This window comes from Canis aureus, chromosome 18 (genome assembly GCF_053574225.1).
Source record: "Canis aureus isolate CA01 chromosome 18, VMU_Caureus_v.1.0, whole genome shotgun sequence".
Taxonomy (NCBI): Eukaryota; Metazoa; Chordata; class Mammalia; order Carnivora; family Canidae; genus Canis; species Canis aureus.
Genome location: NC_135628.1, coordinates 33,548,370 through 33,576,024, shown reverse-complemented (window position 1 = coordinate 33,576,024; position 27,655 = coordinate 33,548,370). Strand labels below are relative to the sequence as shown.

General features: G+C 39.2%; 1 protein-coding gene and 2 long non-coding RNA genes across 7 annotated transcripts in view; 1 reads left to right on the top strand and 2 right to left on the bottom strand.

Moving 5' to 3' along the window:
* Positions 1–6,908, bottom strand: part of LOC144288832 (uncharacterized) — a 59,540-nt gene extending 52,632 nt beyond the window's left edge. Inside the window, exon 1 of the long non-coding RNA XR_013356833.1 lies at positions 6,686–6,908. This is a non-coding gene — a long non-coding RNA (uncharacterized LOC144288832). The remainder of the gene's footprint in view (positions 1–6,685) is intronic.
* Positions 6,909–7,759: 851 nt separating this feature from the next.
* On the bottom strand, positions 7,760–23,642 carry LOC144288833 (uncharacterized). The gene is made up of 3 exons (XR_013356834.1): positions 23,498–23,642; positions 9,422–9,526; positions 7,760–8,270 (listed from the first exon to the last, which is right to left on the bottom strand). It is a non-coding gene; the product is annotated as an uncharacterized LOC144288833 (long non-coding RNA).
* ARL4A (ARF like GTPase 4A) lies at positions 22,996–25,333 on the top strand. 5 transcript variants are annotated; one of them, XM_077856733.1, is made up of 3 exons: positions 22,996–23,166; positions 23,739–23,867; positions 24,323–25,333. In XM_077856733.1, exon 3 carries the CDS (start codon positions 24,410–24,412, stop codon positions 25,010–25,012), a length of 603 nt encoding a protein of 200 aa, XP_077712859.1. In that variant the 5' UTR covers positions 22,996–23,166; positions 23,739–23,867; positions 24,323–24,409; the 3' UTR covers positions 25,013–25,333. The 5 variants fall into 5 exon arrangements, with proteins under 5 accessions (XP_077712859.1, XP_077712862.1, XP_077712861.1 ...); XM_077856732.1 differs by having other exon boundaries at positions 22,997–23,166; positions 24,320–25,333; XM_077856736.1 differs by lacking the exon at positions 23,739–23,867.
* Positions 25,334–27,655: the final 2,322 nt, after the last annotated feature.

Genomic DNA, 27,655 nt, shown 5'->3' with positions numbered 1-27,655 from the left:
GATGGCTGTCCCAATTAGAATGAGGCTAGTAAAGATAAACATGTCCTGAATCTTACTTTTCAGTTTATATTTTAATTTTTCTTTAATTTTCAGAAAGCGTTAAATCATTAATACTTTATCTAGATTTTGAGCCCATGATTAGCCAAAAGGGAGGATTTCTGTGTTAAATCATCAGTATAGATCATAAGGAGTGATTAGCAAAGAAGTATTGAATTCTGCCCTGAGAAAAAATTAAGCTTAAGAAGCCTGCCTGGAGTCTTAGCATTTTGCATGATATCATATGAAAATCCCTAGACAAGCATTTCTAAGCTAAGTTTTATAAATTTCCATTATTTTTCTCCTAATATGAGGAAAATGTCACTTTCCTGGTACATATTTTATCCAAAAATATTTATTTAGTATGTGCTAAGATATTGGCAAATGTGAGAGGATGCAGAATAACATTTGAAAGTTGATTGTTTAAAACATGACTAAGGATTCACAAAGTGCAAATAAAGCTATTTTGCTCTAGTTAGTGTTCATTGCCTAAGTGAGAGACAAATATAGAATTTCCCCTTTGACCCATTACCTGATATATTCTATTCTTTAATCCTGATCTTTATAGTAGTTGTTCATTTCTTCAAAGTAACTAGCTCCTTTGAATCTCATTGATCTGTTTTAAATGTACTAACACCTGAGTATGATACCTCTTAGAGAAATAAGCAAGTAGCCCAGGGAAGGATAATCCTAGCACCATGACAGAGGGCAGAGGGGCGTATTACTAATTGCAAATAAAATTAACCCATCTCATAGGATTCACCCTATATTTATTTTCAAGCATGTTCTAATTTTTTGGATGTCTTTATACAATGTTGACTATATAAACATATTATAATGTATAATGTAGATGTATCTTTTCAATCACTATCCTATTCATGTTTATTTTGTATCTATTCAATAATTTATATTGAGTATATATACTATGTGCTACAAACATGCAGTGGTGATCAAAATAGGCACAGTCTAGTGGAAAAGTTGGAGCATTAAAGAGAAAATTATAACACATTTTAATAAGTCAATCATGCTAAGAATAGTAGGAAGGCTAGTCTGGAATATGAGGGATAGTAGAATAAGAGGGCCTCAAAGTAGATATTTTACAAGAAATGACATTTAAGCTAGACCTGAAGAATAAGTAGATGTTAGCCAGGCAAATAAGTGTCATGGAAAACTCTTCCAGGGTAAAGAGAACAGAGACAACGACCAAAGGATCTTCCAGAGAATGTTTCATATTTCAGGAATTCAGAGAAAGCTCCCGTGGTAAATGCTATTATTTAGTCCATATGTAATTTTTTACTTCTTTCTTATGAACCGAACTCTGATTTTATTCAAAGGAGAAAAACATCTAGGTTAAAAGATATAAAAAACAAACACCAAAAACAAAAACAAAAACAAAAACCTACTTGTTTTTGCTTGATGTAGAATTAAGGGCCATTTGCAGAGTTCTGGCCAATGAATGAAATATCAGCAGACGTTTAGGTGCTTTATAAGTAGGTTTTGCTCTCTTGACAGAGGTGCTATCTCTTCTTCCCTGTTGCTTTCTCTCTTATCTCCTCTCTGGAATATGGATGTACTTCTAGAGGTGGAGCAGCCATTTTGAAACCATGAAGTAACCATAAGGAGGAAAGCCCGAGCTGTGGGTGGTGGTGTTGAAAGATGTAATAAGAAGCCCAGGCGGTTGATGATATCATGGTGTCACTGTTCTAGCCCTGAACTGTCTACCCTTGAATTTCTTGATATGGTAAAAAATAATAATAACAGACACCCCCCCCCCCAATTTCAGTTATTTGGGTCAGTGTTTACATATAGCTGGATGTAATCTCATCTAGTGCAGACGGCTGGTGCATTGTGTGTGAAGATTAAGGCGGACGAGCAAGCAGAAACAAGATCAGTGAAAGACCTTAAAACATGTTAAAGAGTTTGGACTTTATCCTTGGAACATTTGGGACAGCACTAAAAGATTTTAGAAAAAGAAGCCAGTAGCCGAATTTGCATAATAGAAAGTTCCCTTGGCTGCAGTGTAGAGAATGTACTGGAAGGGGCGAGAATGGAGGCAGGACAGCCACTGAGGCTGGCAGCCATCCAAGCATGAGACAGTAACGGTATAAACTAGAGTAGTCACGTCAAGGATGGAGAGAAGTGAGCAGTTTTGAAAGATACTGAAGTAGCAAATCAATAGGGAGAACTCTGCATACAGACGGACATAAAGGGTGAGACAAATAGATGAGCAAAGGCGATGGCAGTTTTCTGGCCCAGTCAGCTGAGAGAGTGGTGTTGTCATTTCATGGGAGAGAGACAGAGTGTGGAAACAGGCAAACCTTGAGGGAGGACTATGAACTTGGTTTTGAGGATTTTGAGTCTGTGATGTCCATGAGGCCATCCATGCGAGTGTCAATGTTGGCCACACAGATCAGGAGCTTAGGCTGTATCTCTAAGATACAGATCTGGGAGTTGTCATCATTTAGATGATTTTCAGAACCATGAGAGGAAATGCAGAAGCCCTAAGAGGTATTTGGAGAAAGAAGAGGTGAGGTCAAGGTCAAAGGCTGGGAAATAATAATATTTAAGTAATACTGTAGGGAAAATAAAGGCTTCTGAGGGCACTCAAAAGAAAAGGCCAAAGAAGGCAGGAGAGGAACACAAGACTGTGATATCTGAGAAATCTGGGAGAAAGAGGTGTCTTCAGTCTCAAAGTTGCTGAGTGATTGAGGATAAAACCCAAGCACCACCTGTCAGATGCAGCTCCAACAGTCTTTGCAGAGGTCTGTGAGAGCAGTTACCGTGGGAGCTCAGGAGCTGAGGAGGGAGTGTGAGGTGACATCATAGAAAGACCTGGTACAGGAAATTTCTTGAAAGAAGTTTGGCATAGGTTTTGGCCGTGCAGCCCCAAAGCCTGGGTCTCTGGCTCTCCCACAGATTCAAAGAGCTCTCTGACATTTTTATATGTTCCCTTTCTGCTTCACTAAGTGGAACTGATTTCATTTGTTGGCAGCTTGGAACCTCAACTGCTGCTGCAGACCAAACTGTTGGAATTGAGGGTTTCCTGGAAAAAAATATGAATTTCTGATACAATCACCTTTAATTCTTATGTCAGCGAGGGCTGTGATTCCAGAATATCAGCGGATACTGCAGAAAGTTCCATCATAAGTTGCTCTAGTAGATCATTTCAGATACCTTAAAAATCTAAGAATGAGCCAAAAGTTTCTTCCTTCCACGTGGGAAATATTTTATTGTCAGAGCTCCTCAGCATGGCGAAAGAGAAATCTGGTGCCCTGGTCTCTTTTAGTCACTTAAAGTTATGTCTGTAGAAGAGGTACAGACGAAAACTGAGCAAATTTAGATTTTAGTGTTCTGTGCATTTGATTAAATAATTTATAGTGTGCTTAGCACTAATATCATGAAGGAAAAGAATACGTGGTGAGATCTATTACAACAATGGTTAAAGAACATCTTGTATGTTTCACATGGTTTGTTTTTTTTTATAAATAGGGATCAATATGCATCTCATTTCCCCAGAGCCTAGCCCAGTGCTGGCAAGAAGAGACTCTATAAATATTGTATGTATGTGCAGATATACTCTGCCTTCGTACACATGCATGTTTAATTTCCAAGACATAAATATCAGGCTGCAGAAGGAATTCATATACATAACACTGTCTGTGTTTATGCCAAAGTCTTACCAGTCACATGAGTGTTCAGCTTGGTAAGGAGTCTGAATGTTCAGCCCGGATTAGAATGTATACAAACACAGCTGCCAAAACTAAGATCTGTGTCTCCATCTCCTGGCACAGTGGATTGCCAAATACCTTCATTTAATCTTTGTTTAGTCCTCTTCTTTGATGTTGTAGCAGTGCAATTTTTATACTTTATTTGGAATGAATTATCTGTGAGATGAAAACATGTAGTGGACCCAATCCTAAACTGAACCCCTCAACTGCATTCTGTTGATGTGGGAAGTCTTGCATATGTAACTGAAGGTAGTACATGCTCATTAGTTCCTTGTCAGTCAATCACTCTTCAGATGACCAGATATTTTGATACAAAAACTCAAGATCTATTAAAGCCAGAGCATATGGGCCTTTCGGAGTAAAAGAACCGTAAAGAATTCAGTCAAATGTCTGTTGTTCTGAACACACCGTGAATGGTAGCCTGTACAACTATCCTGGAGAAGTGGAGTATTGCAAACTGTTTTGTGTTTGTTTTGTTTTTCACCACCCTGAATGTGCTAGATATCCTTGTATCTGAGTATGTAAGTCTTTTTAAAAAGAAACATGATTTACTTGCATGAACTGGTTAGTGTTTGAGAGATTGCTACTGCCCTCCTTTAAAAAAAGAAAAAAACAACTACATGATTTTTGGTATATTCAATTATATGGTCATATTCAAGATCAATTTTAGGGCATTTTTGTCACCAGAAGAAGAAACCTCAGACCCATTAGCAGTCATTCACCATTTGTCCCTATCCTTCTCTCTTCCTAGCCCTAGGCAGTCACAAATAATCCTTTCTGTTGCTATACATTTGCCCAAACTAGACATTTCATACAAATGGAATCAGACAATAGGTGGTCCTTGTGACTCATTTTTTTTCACCTGGCATGTTTTCAAGGTTCATCCATGTTATAGTATGCAACAGTATTGCATTTATTCTTATCGCCAAATAATATTCCTTTGTGTGGACACACCACATTTTGTTTATCCATTCATCCTTTGATGGACATTTGGGTTATTTCCACTTTTTGGCTATTATGAAAAATGCTGATGTGAACATTCATACACAAATTTTTGCATGAACATGTTTTCATTTCTCTTGAGAAGATACCCAGGGGTGGAACTGCTGGCTTCTATGGTAATTCTGTTTAACCTTTTGAGGAACTGCCAGACAGTTTTTCAAAGCAGCTGCACCATTGTGTATTCCCAGCAGCAGTTGCATATAACTTTTTAATATACAAATATTTACATATTTTGGCAATTCAGTAAGACTTTAAATTTCTGTATCTGATAATATAATATTCGTTAATATCGAAGTAAAATCTAAACAAATGGAATTTTTTAATTGTTTGGAAATTATAGTTTTGAATACAAAATATTAAACGGTAATTGATTTTTAGAAGCCTGATTTTAGCATCAATTTCTTTGAAGAAGGAAACAAATGTTTTTGGCTGTATTACACATAATTATACTTTGTAGGGTGCCTGGGTGGTTCAGTCTGTTAAGCGTCTGCCAGAGTCCTGGGATCTAATTCCACATCGGGCTCCCCTGCTCAGAGGGGCCTCCTTCTCCCTCTCCTTCTGCCTCTCCCCAGCTTGTGCTCTCCTCTCTCAAATAAATAAATAAAATAATTTTAAAAAGTATTATACTTTGTAACTTTACAAGTTGTATATGAACTTCAGAAGATCAAATTATATTCCACTTTTCATTTCTGCATTATAAGCTAATCAAATGCCCTCCACTAACCTCTGACTAAATAAATGGAAACTCTATTTACTGACAAAAAGTGGAAAATATTAACCATGTTCATCATGTATAATTTCCTTATTAAAATAGAATATACAAAATTATTTCCCAAATATATTTCTCATTTAAATATATGAACAGAACTAAAAATAAGTATAATTTTACTCTGAGATACAAAACATTACATTTTAACTTGATCTTCTGATACTAATAGTTTAGCAAATATTATTAGAGTCAAATGTTAACATATTCTGGTGGATCATTTATACTTTCTCTATACCTCTATTTCATGATGAAATAAAATTTTTTTCTGGTATGAGACAAAAAGGATAGGGTTGGGTTCTATTTTGTTCTATATTACAAGCAAGAATTCAAATTTCAGTACTATTTATCTTTATAGTAATTCATATGCACAGCTTTCTAATATTTCAGATTTTTTGTGAAACACAACATTGCCTTATTATATTTAATATGTATCCTGGAGACAAGTTTAATTTCGGTATTATAGAAATGTTTGAGAACCTGGCATGGTATTGTATTTTTATGTAATGTCTTAAGTTATGACTTATAACAGAAGTGATTTCTCAGTTTATTAGGAGGATTTAATTTTTAGATTTCTGAGGAAGTATATTGACCCTCAGCTTCATAAGCTATCCAGCACACTTTCAATTTGTATCACAGAGAGTTGTGATTCTAAAGAACATTTGAAGACCACTTGGTGATCACATGTGGCATGGAGAATAGCTCCAATTTTCTACTAAAAGGCAGTGCTGTCTTTAAATAGAAGATAGCAGGACAGCCCCTCAACACCAGTATTTCTCTATGAGTGTTAAGCTTAAACTTGATTTCATGCCTCAATTGAGAATTGATTAATGAAATTAATCATTGAAACCACATAGGGATATGCTTTAAGACCATACACTCCTTTTGGATTGAGAACATCATAAATTTGCTACCAACTGTCAATAGATTCCAGACTGATGGTTACTAATCCTCGAACACTAGGTCTTCATGATAAATGAAGCATACGGAGGAATTAACGTGCTAAAAACAGAAAATGTACTTTCAAAACATATTGACCTTCCTTATTTTTTTGCTGCCCTATCCTGGAAATTTTTTGAAATAACTTTCTTCCCTCCCTTGCTCCCCACCTCCTGGAGTTAAGTCAGCAAGTGGTTACAGACAGAGGTCTTACCTGGAGTTAGCCAAGTTACAGTTCCAAAACACTAGCTTAGTGGGCCCCTGGGTGGCTCAATCGGTTAAGTGTCCCACCCTTGATTTTGGCTCAGGTCATGATCTCAGGGTGGTGGGATCAAGCCCTGTTGGGCTCAGTTAGGGAGTCCACTTCTCTCCCTCTCTCCTTGTCCCTCGGCCCCTCCTTGCATGGCCCCCTGGTCGTGCAAGCTCTCTAAGATAAATCAATCAATCTAAAAAAAGAAAGAAAGAAAGGAAAACAGTTTAGTGACCCTTGGCAAATAAATCACTTAGCCTCACAGAACCTCAGGTTCTTCATTAATAAGATTGGGACAAATCACACAGATCTTGCTTGGAAGGCAGTTCCAAGGATAATTGAAGAATGGGGAAAAACTCACGTTTTAAATAAGTTTGTAGACAATAACTGGTCTTCATATATTTAACAAATTGAGCTTTATAAAATGTTAATGATTTACCAGATTTCAAATTTAGCAGTTTGTTCATTAAATTACTCACAAATAGCCAACAATTTTACCTTTCTTTTCAATAGGTCAGACATCTGCATCTTTGCAGTTTACTCGTTTTATGCAGTTTACTTGTTTTATGCTACATCTTTGCAGTTTACTTGTTTTATGCCAGAAATGTCAGGAGCTTGGAGTAATTTTTAAATCCTAATTACTTATAACCAAAATGCTTGTAGTTAAGAAGTTCTGCGCTCTTTAGGAAGTTGACAAATAAAAGTAGTCATATATAATAAAATACTAGGATGCCTGGGGATCAGTGGTTGAGCCTCTGCCTTTGGCTCAGGGTGTGATCCTGGGGTCCTGGGACTGAGTTCCCAATTGGGCTCCCCGCAGGGAGCCTGCTTCTCCCTCTGCCTGTGTCTCTGCCTCTCTCTGTGTGTCTCTCATGAATAAATAAATTATATCTTTAAAAATAAAAAAAATAGATGAAATACTCTTTTTATGTTATGAAATCGTATAAAATAAAGTACTATTGTAACTAACATTGTTGGTGTTATGCATAGACTAGCTTCATTCAATGCCCCCAAAAACAAGCCAAGGAGGAGATGAGGTACGAAGACCCCAAGGAGCACGGAATTGGCTAATTTATTCACTCTCGGAATATTTTCTAAAGGCCTGCGGGTTGGCAGGTGTGGGACTCGCAGGATTTTAAAAACTGTTGCTGGAGTCTTCCCCTGGCGCGGTACCACCTGCAGAGGGCGCCCTTTCGCCCGGTGGGCGTGCTCCGCTGTAGACTGCTGCTGGCTGCGCAGCAGGTGGCCGGGCCTGCCCTAGGGTCCCTTCTAATGAGGAAGGGCGGTGTGTGAGCGCTTAGCAGGGTTGATGCCAGGAAGCTGGCCAGTAGCAGCTCCCCGCTGGACCTCTGCCCACGCCCTCTTCCAGTCCCACCCGAACATCCCGGGGTTCAGATGGCCCGGCCTGGTTGTATGCAGAAGGCAGGAGCAGTCTCCCCTGCCAGAGCAAACACGCCTCTTCCGACTCCCATCTCCTCTGGCACCGCGTCTTCTGACCGTCTCCTGACAGTTGACCAATTGTGCCAAGTAATGCAACTCTTAGATATTTCTGTGAACGTGAAAATACAGGCTTTCCTCCAAGTTTCTGTCCTCCCCTTGTCTCTAGTAATTACACCTACCCTGCATCGATGCCAGCAGCCCTGGAAATTTATTCTGTACCGACTTCTGTCCTCAACTTCAGTCAGTGGTTTCCAGCTACTTCTGATTCTAAAAGTGGTGTAAGACCTTAGCCTGACATAGTCCGATGTGATAGATCTGGATGGGAAAACTGGGACATCTTTTGACCATACGTTAGAGTTGTATTCCTAGGAGACCATGCATTATCACAAAGTGTGGTAGTAAAGCAGATGTTTCAATGAAAAAATTAAACAAGAGAATTAGAATCTAAAAACTTTTACTCGTATGGAAAAATTTTTCCTGCACCTTTTAAACAAAATGATAATGAGTATGGCTTTAAAACGGATATAAAATCAAGCAAATCCAGACATGATTTTTACCTAGAATTGCTGAATATTGCCCTTCCAGAACTCTTAATAGCACAGGAATCCTTATGTATTTTTAAAAAATGTATTTTTAAAAGCCTTACACTTTTAAAAATCACTGATTTAGGAGGCACAAAACCACATGAAGTGGCTGTTGTCCAAGAAAACACCTTTTATTTTAATGCTTGCTGTTAATAAATCATTATTTACCTGCTACTTTCTGCCCATGGTCATATTATAATGAAGGGTGTTTTGTAGCAGTGTGAGGAAAGCAAAATGTGTTATCTGCTTAATCAATCATGATGTAATCCAACCATAATCTAAAAATTCCATCTGTAACAGAAATTTCTGGATTATACAAACAATCCTCACCAGGTGATTCTGGTTTTTTTCACCAGCTGATTCTGATGACAGTTTTGAAGATGACTGTGTTACCCTCTGCTGTGTGCGTACACCTGTGACACCACCACGCCAAGCCTGCCTTCTTGCTTCAGACTGGTTAAATTCTCCCAAGTCGATTACACTTTGTGTTTCCTATCTTTTGTTAATGGTTCTAACATTTTCCTAGTTACTCTGTCTAAATACGTGAGAGCCATACAACACCATTTTCTCGCCTCCTGTATCAGTTTGTAGGACCTGTCAATCTTCTCTTCATATTATTATCTCCATATTACTAATCTTATTTAGGACTTCCATTACCTCTAAGCAGGAGTCTTACCTGGTTAATCTGCCTGACTAGTTCTCCCTCTATTCTTAACCTTTTTTTTTTTTTTTTGCCAGAGTAATCTTCTCAAAACACAGACCTGAAACCGGCAGTCTTCACCTAAAAAAAAAAAAAAAAAAATCTTGGACTATTCATTCTGTAGCTGGTGGGACCTACCTCAAGAGTGGAGGGTACAAGTCAGCTCACAAATCTTATTTTTCAAAATAAGACCAGCTCAGAATCAAATATTGGGTTAGCAGGAAGACCACAGTCTTCCTTTTGGGGCCTCTCCTCTCTCCCTGAATGATCCCATAACCATGGGAACTTAAAGAACTAGCCTTACTTTTAAATACTTTGTGATGATGGGGTTGAGGATAATATGACCAGTTTCCCATTGGCCTGTTTTTCACCCACTTTGTTTTGGTCTGTCCTGCAGTGTTGCTGTTCCAGACAAGACCTACTATCATAATGTTCTTATTGGTAGAGATATCTGCAAAGCCTGAAGTAGTTCTGACATAGAGGAAGAGTGAGCTTACATCCAGAGGAAGTCCACCATGCTGGGAAGGCAGGATGAGGAGGGACGTTTGCATTCATCCATGGTGTGTATCAGAACAAGGCCTTACTCCCATCTCTGTTCAAACCCTGCTGCTGAATCTAGATCCCAGGGCAGACCCTCCCCCCACTTCTCTTACAGAAGTTCCCACCTGAAGCCCCTCCCTGCTTTATGCCTTGGCTTGAGACCATGTCAATCTAAAAAAAAAAAAGAAAAGAAAAGAAAAGAAAAGAATCTTCAGTAAGTTACATGTCTTTTATTCCTCTTCCACCCAAGAAGTTCCTTGGCTTCAGACCAAGGAACCTTTTCCTAACCAACAAATCCATTTGGAGTGGCAGTACTGTTTACCAAAAAAAAGGGCCCTATTCTGTCTTATTCCCTAGACAATTTTTACCCAATAGCCTTGCATTTATTTAACTAAAAAGGGCATTTAAACTGCTTCTTTACAACCAGAGATATGCCTCAAGGAGACTTACACCGACTCCCAGGCAGAGAGGCAGTTGGCAACTTTTACATGGCAGATGTGGCTGGATTAAAAAAGTAATCAGCCTAATAAATCACCTTGCTGTGATAAATTCTGTACCAGTGTTGCACAAGGCATTGGAGATCAAAGAGTCTAGCAGGAGAATTAGACATGAAAACAGAATTTCAAAGTGATGATGCTTATATAGTGGTAGGTACATGAAACCGACACAAAGAAAAGAGTGATTTACTCTGCTTGGGAAACAGAAAAGAATCACCAAGGTGCATGCTCTGGAACCTTGTACATTACCTCCAAGAGAACAAGGGTCAATCCAGGCCTTGAAAGGGGATGGACATGGGACATTTTGGGCATCGTATACAAAGGACAAAGGCATGAATTAGCATGGTTTGCTAGGGAATACCTGGAGAAGTAGTAGTTCCTTGTGGATGAAGCACAGGAATGGGGGTAGGGAGGTGAGGATGAGGGAAGGGTAGCAGATGGGGTTAGAAAGCAAGCCAAAAAAACAGTAACGAAAGCCCTACAAAGTGGAGTATTACAACTTCAGGGATACATAGAGTTGTTTGGGGGGTATTCAAATCTATATTGTAAACATGGTTCATTTTGCTAAAATATTAACTTTGCTTTCTGATGGGAAGAGGTAATTTATGGGGATACCAATTTTTTTGTCTACACTAAAACGTAATCTATTTCTTTAGTAATACCTAGAGTTGTTTTATTGACACTTAATTGAGTAGTTGTTTTTTTTTTGTTTTTTTTTTTTGTTTTTTGTTTTTTTTTTTCACCACTTCTACTGAAACTATTCTCTGGGAGGTCCTCAATGACCTTTCACATGGCAAGTAATTTTTGGCAAGTGATCATTGCATCCAAAAGTTTGTTCAGCTCCAGTCCAGGATCATTCTTTTGTAACATCTTAAACTTTTTTCTTTTTTATCCTTATTTAAAAAAAAAAACATGAAATAAATGCAAACAAACAAACAAACAAACAAAAACGCACAGAAATCCTAAGTTATGCAGCTTGGTAACCTATAAGAAAGTGAACACATCTTTTTAACCACTATCAAGAAATAGAACAATATCACTTATTTTTAAGGAGTTACTACTCTGGTCAGGGTCTCTACTAAGTCCTGTGTGTAGACTTTAGAACTAACTTAGGCTGGGGTGATAATACTAAGGAGTCATCAATGGCTGAAATCCAACTTCATTACCAAGATATTCAAGACTCTTCACTATCAGGGTCAATTTTTCCCCCTTTCTGAATCAGCCTCATGTCACAGAGCCCTCATTCTCATTCATTGACAAATTACTTGCTATTTAGTTGGAGCACACCCTAATTTTCTCCGGTGCCTTTGCTTATGCTGTTCCTTCTTCTGGGAATGCAGCTCCTCCTCCTGGCCTGTCCTTTGTCCTGCCTTCCCCTAGCACATGCAGCGCTCAAAGCTTTCTTGGAGACTCAGCTTGAACAACATCTTTTCAGTGATGTGAACCTGCTCTTCCTGATTGAAGGTAAGTCCTTGTCTTCAGATATTTTCACAGCATTATGTATAGCTCTGAATCATATATTTTTAACCCTAATAAAGTTTTCGATGCTCAGCAACACAAGCATCAAAGTGCATTAACTGATGTCATACATTTGGTAGCACGGAAGCATTCAATATGCATGTCAGATGTGCTCAGAGATTTCCTCGATGTAAACTGGATTGTAAACCAAAATAAGGAGTAGAAATTTAAAATAAAATAAAGTTTAGAAGGCTTTTTGTATTTGGGGTTAAGCTTTAAATATAACTTCTGCATCACAACAGAAAGCTCATCTAGGTTTTGTAATATTCTCCATAGGCAACAAAAATATATTATTTATTCAGTGAGAGATATGTTGATATCTAAACACATGTGATGTACTTTAATTGTCCTCTTTTTCTCTTAAATAATCTTTTCTTTTCATCTGTCAAGAACAAAGTTCCCAGTGAAGCATTTGGTTTTCATTGGTACATGAGAACTCATAGAAAGGAAGCGAAGATTCTACTTGACTTATGATTTTAAAATAAACCAAACTTCAAGCTGCCCTTAAATACTAAATGTAAGACAATGAAAAAGTAGTTTATTATATTACTTAACATCATAAATTAGTTATTCCTTCCTCAGAATTTGTACATCATATTTGATTACTTGACTTAACTTTGTCTTCCTTCGAGAGCCTCATCGGGTCAACTACTCTAATGCCATTATACACACACACACGCACACACACACACACACACACACACATGCATGCATTAGGACAAAGATCAACTTGTGGTTTTCTAAATATCTGTTTCAATACTAGGGTACTGCTCTAAAAAAATCTTTGTGGAATTTGTGTTTAAGCAAGTGAATTAACAAACAAATAAAATGGGCTCAAGAGTAATGTAACTGAGCTTTTCTCTTCTCATTTTCCATAGGATATTAGGCCATAGTTTTTCTAAATTGTCCCAATAAAATTACTTACGAGGTGGTTTCTTGTAAAGAAAACTAATATATTTATGTATATTCATAAAGCTCATTTATGGATACCTCAAACTGCTAGGATTTTTTTAATAATTGGGAGACTATTTGAGGCAATATTTCGGCTGCATACTGTTTGGTTAGATGTTAGAATGTTGTTTTGTCTTAATTAAGACACCCTGAAGTACTATAATATCGATGCTATTTGGGGTAATATCTAATTTCCCTCACTAACTATACAGGTGCTCAATTTCTTTTTATTTTTTATTTTAAAGATTTTATTTTAAGTAATCTCTACTTAAAAATGTGGTGCTCAAACTCACAACCCTGAGATGAAGAGTCACACGCTCTACTGATGGAACCAGCCAGGTGTCCCTAGATGTTCAGTTTAGAGAATTTGAAATCAGTTATTTAATTGCTTATTCTGTCTTTGACAAAGAGGGAGCACTTCAGTTATATATAGTTATTTTAAACAATCATTTCACGAGCGATTGTTACATATTTTATATCAGGCACATATGAATCCTGGACATTAAAAGTATAAAGATACATTTTGAAAAATTGAAAAGGGGAATTCCTGCCCATTCTCGACTCGTGGTAATAATGTTTTTACTCCTTATCTCTGAGGAACAGTGTGACAGTGTTAATCTAGTACACTGTGGTAACTGTTCTCCCACCCTCACCACAGGTTAACTAACTACCACTAACAAAGCAAAGAAGCAAATATTGGGTAAGAACAAAGAAATGGAAAAGCTGAAAATAGAAGTCTGGCTGACACTTGAGCTAAAATATTTGAAACACGGATGGTTTGAAGGTAGAGGAAACTACCATTCTCAAAATTGTAATTAGCTACTGCCTCAAAAGTTGTAAAGATCTGAACACTACTTTGGGTCCCCTTGCTCTTAGGACTGAGAAACCACCTGAAGGGGTCCATTAGTTATAAAAAAAAAAAAAAAAAAAAACAGCCAGCACCTGATGACTGGTCTTAGGAGTAGTGAAATAACTGTTAAGTCTAATGAAGATATTTTACATGGAGAAGCTAAACATTCTATTTCGTCATAATGGTGCATTCAAAGCTGTTTATCTCTTTTTTAAAAGATTGTATTTATTTGTTTGAGAGAGGGAGCACAAGTGAGAGCAGAGAGCACAAGTGGGGAGGTGGGAAAGAGAGATAGAGGGAGAGGGAGAAGCAGGCTCCCCACTGAGCAGGGAGCTGGGTGTGGTGCGGTGTGGGGCTGGATCCCAGGATCCTGAGATCATGACCTGGGCCAAAGGCAGACACTTAACAGACTGAATCACCCAGGAGCCTTCAAAGCTGTTTCTGTAGGATCTGCTGCCTGTTTAGTAATAAATAGGTACAAGTTGTTTTGTTTTTTCCCCTCTGAGTAGAAATATATCTTTAAAATTATCACTTGTAAAAAATAATAAAATAAATAAAATAAAATTGTCACTTGTTTGTATGGAGATTACTGGGTTCCTGTTTGAGCAATTATTCTTAGGATATGAAACATTCCTTCAATAAATTCTGATTTCCTACTATGTGCCAGACACCGCAATAGACACTGAGGGGTAGAGTGGCACATGACATTGACGTTATGCTTGCCTCCTAGAACTTTTAATGGAAAAGGAAGTAGACAGAGTACACATACAAATACAAATTCTAGGAAGAAGAAACAAAGCAGAGTAAGAGAAAGTGGTGAGGAGGATGGGAGGTTGCTCAAGCAGATACTTTATTTTTTAACTTTTTATTTTTTTAAGTGGGCTCCACAGTGGGGTTGAACTCACAACCCTGAGATCAAGTCTGACACTTTTTTTTTGAAAGGATTTTGTTTATTTATCCATGAGAGACACAGAAAGAGGCAGAGACATAGGCAGAGGGAGGAGCAAGTTCCCTGGAGGGAGCCCGATGCAGGACTCTATCCCAGGACCCAGGGATCACAACCGGAACCAAAGGCTGACGCCCAGCTGCTGAGCCACCCAGGTGCCCCCAAGTCTGACACTTTAACCGACTGAGCCATCCAGGTGCCCCAGGGTAGATACTTTAGATGAGATGTTTGGGAAGGCCTCTCTTAGGTGCTGACATTTGAGCCTGAGGGAAGAGCATTCCCACTTTCCCTCAAAAGCACAGAGACCACGGACAGGACCAGAGACACCCTGGACATAGACTGAAATGTGGAGTGGTAAGGCAGCAGTAGGGTGGTAAGAAGTGATTTGGTTTGGATGTATGTGTCTGTGGGATGGATTAGATGTGGTGTATGAAGATGACTCCCAGGCTCTTGCTCTGAGCAAGTTGGTAAATTGAGTGCTAATATATAGGATGGGGAAAAGGAGGTTTAGGAATTTTTTCTGATGTTTATATTCTCAGTTGTGGAATTCAGGGAATAGGTCCAGGTTGGAAACAAATTTGAGGGAGTAAAGGTATTTAAAGTCCTGGTCCTAGATGAGATTGCCTAAGGAGAGAGTATAAAGATCCAAAGACTGAGCTTTGGAGCATTCCAGCAAGAGGACATGAATGTGATGGGGAAGATGACAATATTCATGTTAGAAGATAGAAACGGAAGGATAGGATAAGACTGGACTGATGAAATCAAATATAACACACCGTGCTTGTTGTTGTTTTTTAATATTTTATTTATTTGAGGGAGAACATGGGTGAGGGGGGTGGAGAGAAAGAGGAAGAGGGAAAAGCAGACTCTGCAAAGAGTAGGTGGTCCACCACAAGGCTCAGTCTCAGGCCCTGGGATCATGACCTGAGCTAAAGGTAGACACTTAACCAACTGAGCCAACCAGGTGCCCCAACATACCGTGCTTGTTAAAACAAGAAGAATCGGGACTCTTCTGTTCTGATGTGATAGTCTTACTGGGATCCTGTTAGACTGGACATTCTCACTGTCAAGCATGCCTGAAGAGGCACGTCCAAGGCCAGGAAATAGGGACATAGAAAGTAGACCTTGTTTGGTGTGGCATGAATCCCTCCACCAGTGTGTATTTTGGCAGCTGGGCATGACTAGGAATCCAGAGGCATGTGACAGCCCTCTCTGAGGAAGGGACAAACTGTCCTGTGACTTGAAACCAGGTGAAGGTAGTCCTTGAAGCTGCCCATTAAAGAAGTTCATGGAGAGGGTTTTGGACCTGTGGACCTGGTGAATTCTTATCTAGGGGTCATTCTATGTAAATTTGGGATTGTACTTCCCTTCTGACGTTTTCTTTTTAAAGTCTTGTCAAATCGTACTTTGGCTTTATGCTATAGTGGATCAAAGTGAGTTAGCTTAAATTGTGGACTCCCTAGAGTATAATGAAGAAGAAAACAGACACTGGTGCCAGACGTAGGGGACAAATCCCAGCGCCACTGCCTATTAACTGAAAAATCAGTTAGGAGGTAAATTAACTAGTTTAGGAGAGACATTATGAAAACCAGATGTAAGTACTGGAAATAGAATGTAAAGAAAGAAATGGATTAAAGAGACATTGGTGGCTAATTTTAAGTGGGACATCGGAGAATTTTTAAAATGGCTCTGCAATTCTACTTGGGGCTATTAAATGAACTACCATCAGCCAAAACAAGGACTAAAAGAGCAGGGCCATGTTTCAACAAGAGTGATAATGAAGTGATAATTAAGTTTCGAACATGCTGGGTCTTTGGCAGAGGAGTACAAGAGACCATTTAAAATGGAGTGTAGCTCAAAAAAACCTTTCTGACTATGAGGTTATGAAACATGAATAATTTACCATAATATGAGTGATATTAACAGATTTAGAAACATAAAATGCAAGCATTTTTATTCTATCATTTGGGGCTTGGGAAAATCTATCATTTTGCTGGCACATCTCCCCCCCCAACCCCCAGTTTTCTTGAGATATAACTGAGAGGTAACATTGTATAAGTTTAATGTGTACAAAGTGATGGTTTGAAATATTGTGAAATACTACAATAAGGTTATCTAAATTATCTGTCACACTTGTGTGTATGTGCATGTGTGTGGTGATAACATTTCAGATCTACTCTCTTAGTAACTTTCAAGTAACAATACAGTATTGTTAACTACAGAAGCCATGCTGTACATTAATTAGATCCTCAGAACCTAAACTGGAAGTCTGTACCCTTGATCAATATCTCCCGATTTTTCCTTCCTGCCAACCCTTGGCAATCATCATTCTACCCTCTGCTTCTGTGGTTCAACTTTTTAAGATTCACACATAAGTGATATCATACAGTATTTTTCTTTCTCTGATTTATTTCACTTAGCATTTTATACTCCAAGTTCATTCAGATTGCAAATGGCAGAATTTCCTTCTTTTTTATGGCCAAAAAATATTCAATTGTGTACATATAGCACATTTTCTTTATTCATTCATCAATTGACACAGGTTGTTTCCATGTCTTAGTATTGTGAATAATTTTGCAATAAACACAGGGGTGCAGATTCTTTCTTCAAATAGTGATTTCATTTTATTTCTGGATCACATCACAGTTTTATTTTTAATTTTTTGAGACATCTCCATAACGTTTTCCACAGTGGCTGCACCAATTTATATTCTCAGCAGCAGTGCACAAGGGTCCCTTTTCTCCACATCCTCACCAACAGGTCATCTGTTGTCTTCATGACTGTCATTCTAACAGGTGCAAAATGATATCTCATTGTGGTTTTGATTCACATTTGCCTGATGATTAGTGATGTTGAGCACCTTTTGGTAAATCAGCCGGTCATTAATATGCCTTTGGAAAAATGTCTATTCAGGTCCTTTGTCCATTTTGATTGGATTATGTTTATATTGTTTTATTTTTGGCTTTTTGGTTATTGAGTCATATGAATTCCTTACATATTTTAGGTATTAACCCCATATCTATCCATTATCATATAGATAGTTTGCAAATATCTTCTTTTATTCCATAGCTTATCTTTTAATTTTGTTGATTATTTCTTTTGCAGGGCAGGAGCCTTTTGTTTGTTTGATTGATTGATTTATATTTTTTTAGAGAGGAGAGGGGCCATGGGCAAGGGAGAGAGAGAATCCCAAGCAGGCTTCACACCCAGCATGGAGTTTGATGAGGGGCCCAATCTCACAACCGTGAGATCATGACCTGAGAAGAAATCAAGAGTTGAATGCTTACCAACTAAGCCACCCCAGTGCCCCTGTGCAGAAGCTTTTTAGTTTGATGTAGTCTCACGTATCGATTTTTGTTTTTATTTCTTGTGCTTTTGGTGTCATATCCAAAAAATCATTGCCAAGTCCAATGTCGAGGAGCTTCTTCGTTATATTTTCTTCTATAGAAATATATATTTCTATATTATATATAATATATATATGACTTCAACTGATAAAGATAAGAGTCTTTTAAAGTATTTTAAAGATAAGAGTCTAATTTGTTCTTAAGCATATGAATATCCAGTTTTCTAATCCTCTTCTGTTGAAGAGACTATCCTTTTCCTATTGAGTTTCTTGGCTCCTTTGTCATAAATCAGTTGACCATATTATACATGGTGATTTCTGGGATCTCAGTTCTACTCCATTGTCTGTTTTTATGGCAGCGCCACACTGTTTCCATTTCTATGGTTTTTAATATACTTTGAAAACACAAAGTGTGACCCTTTGTTCTTTTTCAAGATTGCTTTCGTTATTTGGGGTCTCTTGTGATTTCATATGGATTTTAGGATAATTTTTCATATTTCTTTGAAAAATGCCACTAGAATTTGGAGAGAAATTGCGTACAATCTATAGATTGCTTTGGTTAGTGTGGACAGTTTAACAATATTAATTCTTCAAATCTATGAACACACAATATCTTTTCATTTATTTGTGTCTTCTTCAATTTCTTTCATCAGTGTTCTATTTTCAGTGAACAGATCTTTTATCTTCTTAATTTAATTTATTCCTACATATTCTATTCATTTTAATGTTATTGTGAGATTGTTTTATTTTGTTTAGTTTTTTAGCTTGTTAGTGTATAAATACACATCAGATTTTTGTGTGTTAATTTTCTATCTTGCAACTTTATTGAGTTTATTAGTTGGTACAGTTTTTTTGTGGAGTCTTTAGTGTTTTCTATATATAAGATCATAACTACAGGGACAATTTTACTTCTTCTTTTCTGATTTAGATGACTTATATTTCATTTTCTTGCTTAATTACTCTGGCTAGAACTTCCAGTGTTACATTAAGCAGGAATGGTGAAAGTGGTCTAAGAGGAAAAGCTTTCAATCTTTCATCATTGGGTATGATGCAGCTGTGGGCTACATATATGGCCTGTATTATCCTGAGATACATTTTTTATACATAATTTACTGAGGGTTTTTATCATAAAATGTTAAATTTTTTCAAATGCTTTTTCTGAATCTTTTGAGGTGATCATATGATTTGTATCCTTCATTCTATTAATGTGGTGAATCACATTTATTGGTTTGCATACTTTGAACCAGGCTTGAGGTATTAATGATGCTTATTTGACATCTTTACTTTTTCTTAATGTAGATATTTATAGCTATAAACTTTGCTCTTAAAATTGCTTTTGCTGCAACTGATAAGTTTTATTATGCTGTGTTTCATTTTCATTTCTCATGATATTCCTTTTCTCTTTTGACTTCTTCTTTGATCTATTGATTGTTCAAGAATATGTTATTTAATTTCCATGTATTTGAAATTTTTCCAATTTTCCTCCTGTTAGTGACTTCTAGTTTCATGCCATTGGGGTCAGAAAATATACTTGATGTACTCTCAATCTTCCTGAATTTATTGAGACTTGTTTTGTGGTCTAACATATGATCTATCTTGGATAATGTTCCCTGTGGGTTTGAGAAGAATATATATTCTGCTTCTGTATGTGTCTGTTTGTTCCATAGGGTTGTTTGAAAGCTGTTTCCTCATTGATTTTTCTGCCTGGATGATCTATCTAGTGTTGAGTGTGGGTATTAAAGTTTCCCTATCAAATATTTTTTCCCCATGGAAAATTGTAATCTCCTATTTTTGGATGTGTTTGAACATGTCATAAGCTTTATGCTTCCATTCTCTGCATACTGTTGCTTCCACCTGCAATTCTACTCCCCTACATCAGTTTGGTGTTGAATTCTTTTAATATTCAGCTTTAAAATTACAACTTTTTCAATTAAGCCACCCTGACTCTGTCAGATAGTTTGTACAAGCATAGGACTTGATAATAATTTCTATTTTACCACTCACAAGTCCTATTGTATATCATAGTAATTATGTGCTATGTATCTGTTGTCTGCACTGAATCAATTCTTTCCAGCATAGTCCATGCCTTCTGTTTACACAGACTCTCCAACTTGAGAGATTCCAGTAAGTACCTACCGAAGCAAATGAAGTGAGGTATCCTAGAAAACAGTATATAAAAGTAAGGATTGGCAAAGGTCATGCAGGACATTAGCTACGGTGTGTGACTACTTAATTTAAGCATATAATAGAAAATCAGATTATGGGAGAGAGGAAAAATGCTATTGGCGTCAGATTTTATCTGGGTCCTGGTATTCAAAAAGGAGAAACAAGGTAAATTACTCAGTTGTAGTATTTAAAAGGAGAAACCTTATCAATTTCTTAAGATCAGTATTTCTTCAAAATATCTAATCATTAATTACCTGGAATTCTTGTTGGATACAGATCACCAACCCCTCCCCAAATGATTTGGATTTAGCTGGTCTGTGATGGAGACCGGGAATGTATATTTTTACAAGCACTACCAGATGCTCATTATTAGCAAAGTTTGGAAAACCATAACTAAAGGCAGAGGTTCACAGAGCCTGTAGTGTCTAAATAATTTTTTCATGGTGCCTCAGGCCAGAAGAAATATCCCAATATTCTATTTAAATAGATAGAGCCAGACAATAGTTACAATGGTCAAGAGAGTCCAACAGATGGCACTGTGTTTCCCTCAAAAAAGTTAAAATATCCCATAGAATCCCCATGAATTCTGAGGCACCCGGGAGTATCTCAGCACATAGCCTATGAACTACAACTTAAAGGGAACATTTTCCTAGAATAGCATCAAAATATCTGAACTTGCCTTCTATAGGAAGACTGTGCAACTAAGTAGACAGTGTATTCCAGAAATTTCATCACTTTTATATCATTTGTTGCAGTTTTTGTGTGGTTGTTATTATAGAGGAGGAGTATCATTTTTCTATAAAGAGCTGGAGAGCAAATATTCTAGGTTTTGGAGGCCACAGACAGCATCTATTGTATAGCCTTATCTTCTCTGTTGTACCCCTTTAAACATGTAAAAGCCATGCTTATCTCCCGATGTGGCCGCGTGCACACAGGCTTTAGTTTGCCAACGCCCATATTAATTATAAGCCTAGGTTATAGCATTCAGTGCAGTTCAGTGAAGGGGATTCTGCAAGGGTAGAAGCTCTCAGTATTTTCCTATCTCCTCCGTTTTGCTGCAGGGAAAACTATACAAATATGCATCCTCGCAACTAATATCGGAAGGGCCTACTTGATTGTAAACTATTGTAAACAGAAGGCTGTTATGGACTCTGGTTCTTAATTCTTCATGTAATGACAATTTGCAATTTTTTCCAGTTCAATAAGGAATACTTGTTAAATTTCTAAGAAGAGGAAATGAGTCATTGCATGAAGCCCTGTATCCCTTACTTGTTCATTACTATAAATGGCCAAAGAAGTTCCACAATTATAACTAATACAGCAAGCTATAGCTTATACTATATTGAATGACTTGATAGAATATGCTATTTGAGACTTCTGGCTTTATTTTCAAAATCGGTGTTGCTGTCTCGAAAATACACACTGCGCTTAGTCCTAAGGTTTCATGTTTATTTTTTAAAACCTAGTAAGATAAGCACTGTTTCTATGGTAGTCGTAAAGGCAATAAACATCACTAGCAATAATGGTGTTAAGAGAAATAAAAAAATTTCCTTGAGGAAACTTCAATCTACATTTAAAAAGTGCAATGTTTGGGGTGCCTGGGTGGTTCAGTTAAGCATCCGACTCTTTGATTTTGTCTCAGGTGGTGATCTCAGGGCCCTGATCTTAGGGTGGTAAGATCAAGGCCCTCCTCTGGCTCCCAGTCTTTGCTTGCTTGAGACTCTCTCCCTCTCCCTCCCTAAAATAAATATTAAAAAAAAAAAAAGTGCAATGTTTCCTTAAAGTGCACCATGTAAATTCCTCCAAGTTCCAATCTCTTACAGCCCCCACCAAAAAGATGTTTGTCGACTGACACTTTCCCATTTACCCCTCCTCCGATGTTGTCTTAAGTACCCTGAAATGATCACTGATCACCTTTTTAATTAAATTATTCATGCAGCAACTTGGTTACTTCCTTTTTGTCCGTGAGACCAGTATTTCACGAGAGCAAAGCCAAGGTCTGATTTGCTCACCGTTCTATCCCCAGGCACATAGAATTGTGCCTACAGCCTGTTAAGTGTTCAGTATTTGCAGATGTATGGGTCAAGCACGCAACTGACATTTAAGGTCAGAATTATACATTGGGAAGCATTAAGCATTTAATGACTAGCAGACTTTTAAGTTCCAGGGACACACCACTTATTTTCTTTGGGTCAACAGACTCAGCTCTTTAATCTTCCAGTTTATTTCCTCATTTGCAAAACCAGGATATTTCTACCTCACGGGGATGTTGCTCGGATCATCGAGAGAGAGAGAGAGAGAGAGAGAGAGAGAGAGAGAGAGAGAGAGAGAGAGGGAGAATTTATTTGCTTTGCAAAAGGAAGGTGAGCTCCAGACACTGGTCTGGCCCAGGCGCTCCGGGCAGCTACCGAGGCACGCCCACGTCACCCCGTTATATAAGGGGCCCGCCCCGTCTGGTGTCTTCCGAGATCTGACCCTACGTCACCCGCCCCCGCCCCGAGGTCCCCGGGAGGCGCCCTGGGGTAGGCAGCGCAGGGCGGGGAGCCCGCGGGGCCGGAGGAGCGTGCGAGGCCGCAGGCGCCGCGAGGCTGAGGCCGGAAGCCCCGCCCCCCGGCCGGTTCGAACGCGGCCTTGTTTTGGCGTTGCTAGGAGACCGGCTCCCGCGCGCCCCCCACCGGCCAGCGCCCGCGCGAGCGCTCCTCGGGGGCGGGGCCGCGGCCGGCGCGGGGAGCCATCGGCCGAGCACCGTTAGGCGGCCTGGGCGCGGCGCCCGCCCGGCGCCCCTGGGAGCTGCGTCTCGTCCCGGGCCACCGACCGGGCCTCCCTGCTGCCTCCCGGCAGGTACCAGCGTGCTCCTGAGCGGCTGTGAGCGACGTCGGCTCCCGACGAGGAGGGGCTGTGACTCAGGTGAGCCGCGGAGGGGCGGGCGGCTGCTGTGGCCACGCCCTGCCGGCCCGGGGCGGAGGGCCGAGGCGACGGGTCTCGCTGCGGGGGCGGTGGGCCTGCCCCTGCGGGGGCCGCACAGCCAGTCCTTCGCGTCTGGCGGCCGGCGTGGCCACCGCGAGCACCCGGGCCAGCGGACAAAGGGTTAACGCGCGGCGGTGACCGCGGGCCCCGGATGTGAGAGCCGCGGCGCGGCGTCCGCGGGCCGCGCAGCAGGTGCGCGGGGCGGGCGGGCGGGCGGAGCGAGCGCGCTGGCGGCGACCCGACCGACCGACCGGCCCAGGTGCCCCCTCACCTGCCGGGGCCACTCGGCTGCCTCCCCGGGCGCCTTGTTTTCTAACTTAAGGGCAACAGGTGGTGCCGGTGGACCGGGAGAGAACCCGGCTCGGCCGCGCCGGGAGCGGCAGTTGCTCTAGCCAATGGGGGCGCGGGGGCGGGCTTCTCGGGGACGCGCCGTCGCGGCTGGCCAATGGCATTCGGGCTCATGGGTGGGCCGTGAGGAGTGGGCGTGGCCAGCGTGAGTCTCCGGGTTCTAGCGCTGCAACTGCCAGAGCTGCGCCGAGAGCTAAGCCGAGCGGACGGGAGGTGCGTCTCCCCGCAAAACCCCGCGTCAAAAAACGCCTACCAAATGCTTTCTCGTTTGGACCCAGACTCCAGTTCCGGAGGTGAGCGCGTTGTACTAATTTGGTGGGGCAGGGGGAAGGATAGTGACCTTGGGTGGGCTCTTAAGCACGTGGAAAGGAGATTCCCCAAGATAGGATTGATTATGCGTTAGGGGTTTTCTGCCCCCCAAGAGGCACTTCTGTGCCTGGACCGTATACCGGTGACTAGGTTGTCCTCGGAATGAGTTCTTTGAGATTTGGGAACCCAGGGGAGTAGAGAAGTGCGTGTTTCTGCAATTTTCTTGAATCGTTAAAAGAATTGGAATCACAAGGATTGTTCTGTCAGATGCCTTGGTTTGCGTACGTTTCATAGCTCATGTGGTTTGTTTGCCGAAGCAAGTTTTATTTTTCAAGCTGCTCGTCTTGCTCGTTTAAAGCAGAGAGGGAGAAAAAACAGTTGTTATAGTACGTTATTTCTCTACCAGAATAACTTACTCATTTTTTTTCCCCCTCAGCAGTCTGGTAGCCGGATCCCCTAGGAGGAGAAGTAGTAAAGCGGTAAGAAGAAAGCATTTCAGTTTGGAACACCTAACTTGCACCTGGAAATGGGGAATGGACTGTCAGACCAGACTTCTATCTTGTCCAGCCTGCCTTCATTTCAGTCCTTTCACATTGTTATTCTGGGTTTGGACTGTGCCGGAAAGACGACTGTATTATATAGGCTGCAGTTCAATGAATTTGTAAATACTGTACCTACCAAAGGATTTAACACTGAAAAAATTAAGGTAACCTTGGGAAATTCTAAAACAGTCACTTTTCACTTCTGGGATGTAGGTGGCCAGGAGAAACTAAGGCCACTGTGGAAGTCCTATACCAGATGCACAGATGGCATCGTGTTTGTTGTGGACTCTGTTGATGTTGAAAGAATGGAAGAAGCCAAAACTGAACTTCATAAAATAACCAGGATATCAGAAAATCAGGGAGTCCCTGTACTTATCGTTGCTAACAAACAGGACCTGAGGAACTCACTGTCTCTGTCAGAAATTGAGAAATTGTTAGCAATGGGTGAACTGAGCTCATCAACTCCCTGGCATTTACAGCCCACCTGTGCAATCATAGGAGATGGACTAAAGGAAGGACTTGAGAAACTACATGATATGATAATTAAAAGAAGAAAAATGTTGCGGCAACAGAAAAAGAAAAGATGAATGGTGATCCTTTTTATATCTGTGTGGAGTAGGTTTTCTCTGGTCTGATGTTGACAAATGGAAGAGTGTCTACAGCCTGGTTTGCCCGCCTGCCCTCCTGGATGCTGATAAAGCTTTGTTTTGTTGAACAATCCGATGCCCAACTCTTTTGCCTTGTGGAAAATGAGTAAATGCAGTGCTTCTTAAAATGGTCTCTTCTCCCTACCCCACAAAGCTTTTGGTACTACCATTCTGGGAAGCCAAGCATGGATAGTTTATTGACCAGAAAACAGTTGTGGAAATTTGACCTGAAGTTAGTGAAATAAAACTTTGAAGAATGTCTGCCTAGTGTTTTGTCCTTACATCTTGTGGGGGGAAGCCTTTACGAGGAAATAGCATATGAGGCTTTGTATGTTAAGATAAAATGCTAATGGATGGAAATGTTAAGATAGATTAATATATATACAGTTATATCGATCACATTGGTCCAACCAGTAAGGGATAAAGAAAGAAGTGTTTGCTTTTTTTAAGTTTTGGCCAAATGAATTTTGACATTTTCTGGAATCCAATGATGTAATGCTATATCTTAATTCTAGACAATGTTTAATTTGGTCTAACTTGAAATAATAAAAATAAGATATTGGGGGCATATTCAAGTGCATGGATTAGTTTTCCTGACAATGCATGTTTCGGTGTGTAGTTTTTTACTTTTTAGAAGTAGCTATGCATCTTTCTCCATGGTCAGGTTTAAAACTCTTTTTTGGGGATTTAGGGCTGTTACAGAAATAGTTTATTATCAGAAGCACTTTCACTCGAAGAACCTAAAATAATTTACTTGATTCTTTTATATAGTAAATTAGGGCATGTAGACTAATAAATGCGTATGCTTGGTATATGTATGGATTTATGAAGAAAGCAATTGAGGGATTCAGTCAAGAGGACATAATTACAATACATAGTTTCTAAGGTAATTCCAGTGGTAAAATATTTGTTTTATTGATCCTTGCTGGCTGAACACAGATGTGGTTTCATATATTTTTGTAGTGTTTTGGGAGGAGCAGAAGCTTTATAATCAACACTTGATGCACTGTGGAGTGAAAATGTAAGAGATATCCTGTAAGTGCTCTGAGCTTTAATTTTTTGTTTACAATCTAAGCAGTGTTATGTGGGCCGTCCAGTCCTGATTATAAGGTGGGAAGAAATGAGGCAGTACTGCAGATAAGAATTATGATTCTAGAAAATGAAGGGGAAAGTAGCAAAGCTATGTTTTGTGAAAATTCGCTGGTGCCGTTTACCCTGGAATCCAAAAAGCCCCTGTAAATTAAAAGGACAACCCTTTGCCTAATTCTTATCTATAAGCAAGGACTTACTTCCAGTGGTCATATATTATTAGCAAATCAGCATAATTTTTGTGTGTATAGCCAACAGCTGTTTGTTCTAAAGATAACCAAAAGAACTGCACTTTGCTAGCAGGGTTTTGTTTTGATTTGGGGTTTCTGTTTTGAGGGTTTGTTCTGTTAAGTTTTTGGAACCTTGATTCTTGTTACACACAAAACGAAGTAGCTTCCTGTGGAGCTTTCATTGTTAAATGTACTGCACTAGTGACAGTCACTTAGAATGTTTATATTTATAAAAATGTGGATAATTACCAATAAACTACTGGAGGCACTAGGAGAACAGTGTTTGAGTTTTAATGTATTTCCATTTGGTAAAGCTTTTAATTAGGTGTGCAAAAACATCTGACAGCTGGGTTTACATAGTCCCATAGTAGGTTGGGTTTTCCTCAAGTCTGACATTGCACCAAAGGCTGTTTTCCGGAAGAACTCTTTTTTGTTTTTAACTTTCACTAAATGAAATCATGATGCATACTCTAATCACTAAATGTGTGATGGATTAATAAGGCTTGCTGAAAAAACAAAAAACAAAATCAGTGAATGGGTTTAGATATTTAGCACACTTGTACTTTTTATATACTTGCTGTATGAAATAGTACTGTTTTAACTATCTCTTGAAAGTTTAAATGTTTGACCCTTATTTTGTAGCCTAAGAATTTGATGAGCCAATCCACGCTAAGTGTTTTCATATTTAGCACACAACTATAACAACAAAGAAAATGGTGTGTACACTCTACTAGCTTTGATGTATAAAACACATTTTCAACTCCAAAACTGGTCGTAATATTTTCCATTTTGCTAAGGAGTCTTCCTAAAATACATCCTGAAGAGTTTAGCAGTGTTTTTATATCTAGTTTTTTATTAAGGTACGACTTTTCCAAAGTATATTTCTAAAATATTTTCTTATATTTAGGATGATTTTGTTTAATATCCAATATTAATCAAGAACCAGATAACTCTAAATTCAAACTATTATCAAAGATAAGTTAAATATAAAGAAGTCTGGGGTTATTCCTAAATGGATTATAGACACTTGGGGAAAAAAGTTGTGTAGTTTATGTAGCCAGCATAGGTTCCCTAAGAATCATAGAAAAATGAATAAATCCTTGGAAGGTGAAAAGTGAAATTACTAGTAAAAATAAGTGTATGTAGAGGGGGAATTACTAGTCTGTAAAAGCATGATGGTTTCTCAACAGAGGGAAAGACCTAGACGTAGAATGTTTTTGTTTGTACAAGGCATTTGACACCTAAACCATGTTTGATTAATAAT

Excerpts from the sequence above, each read along its gene's own strand:
- ARL4A (XM_077856736.1), top strand. The coding sequence starts at position 24,410 with ATGGGGAATGGACTGTCAGACCAGACTTCTATCTTGTCCAGCCTGCCT.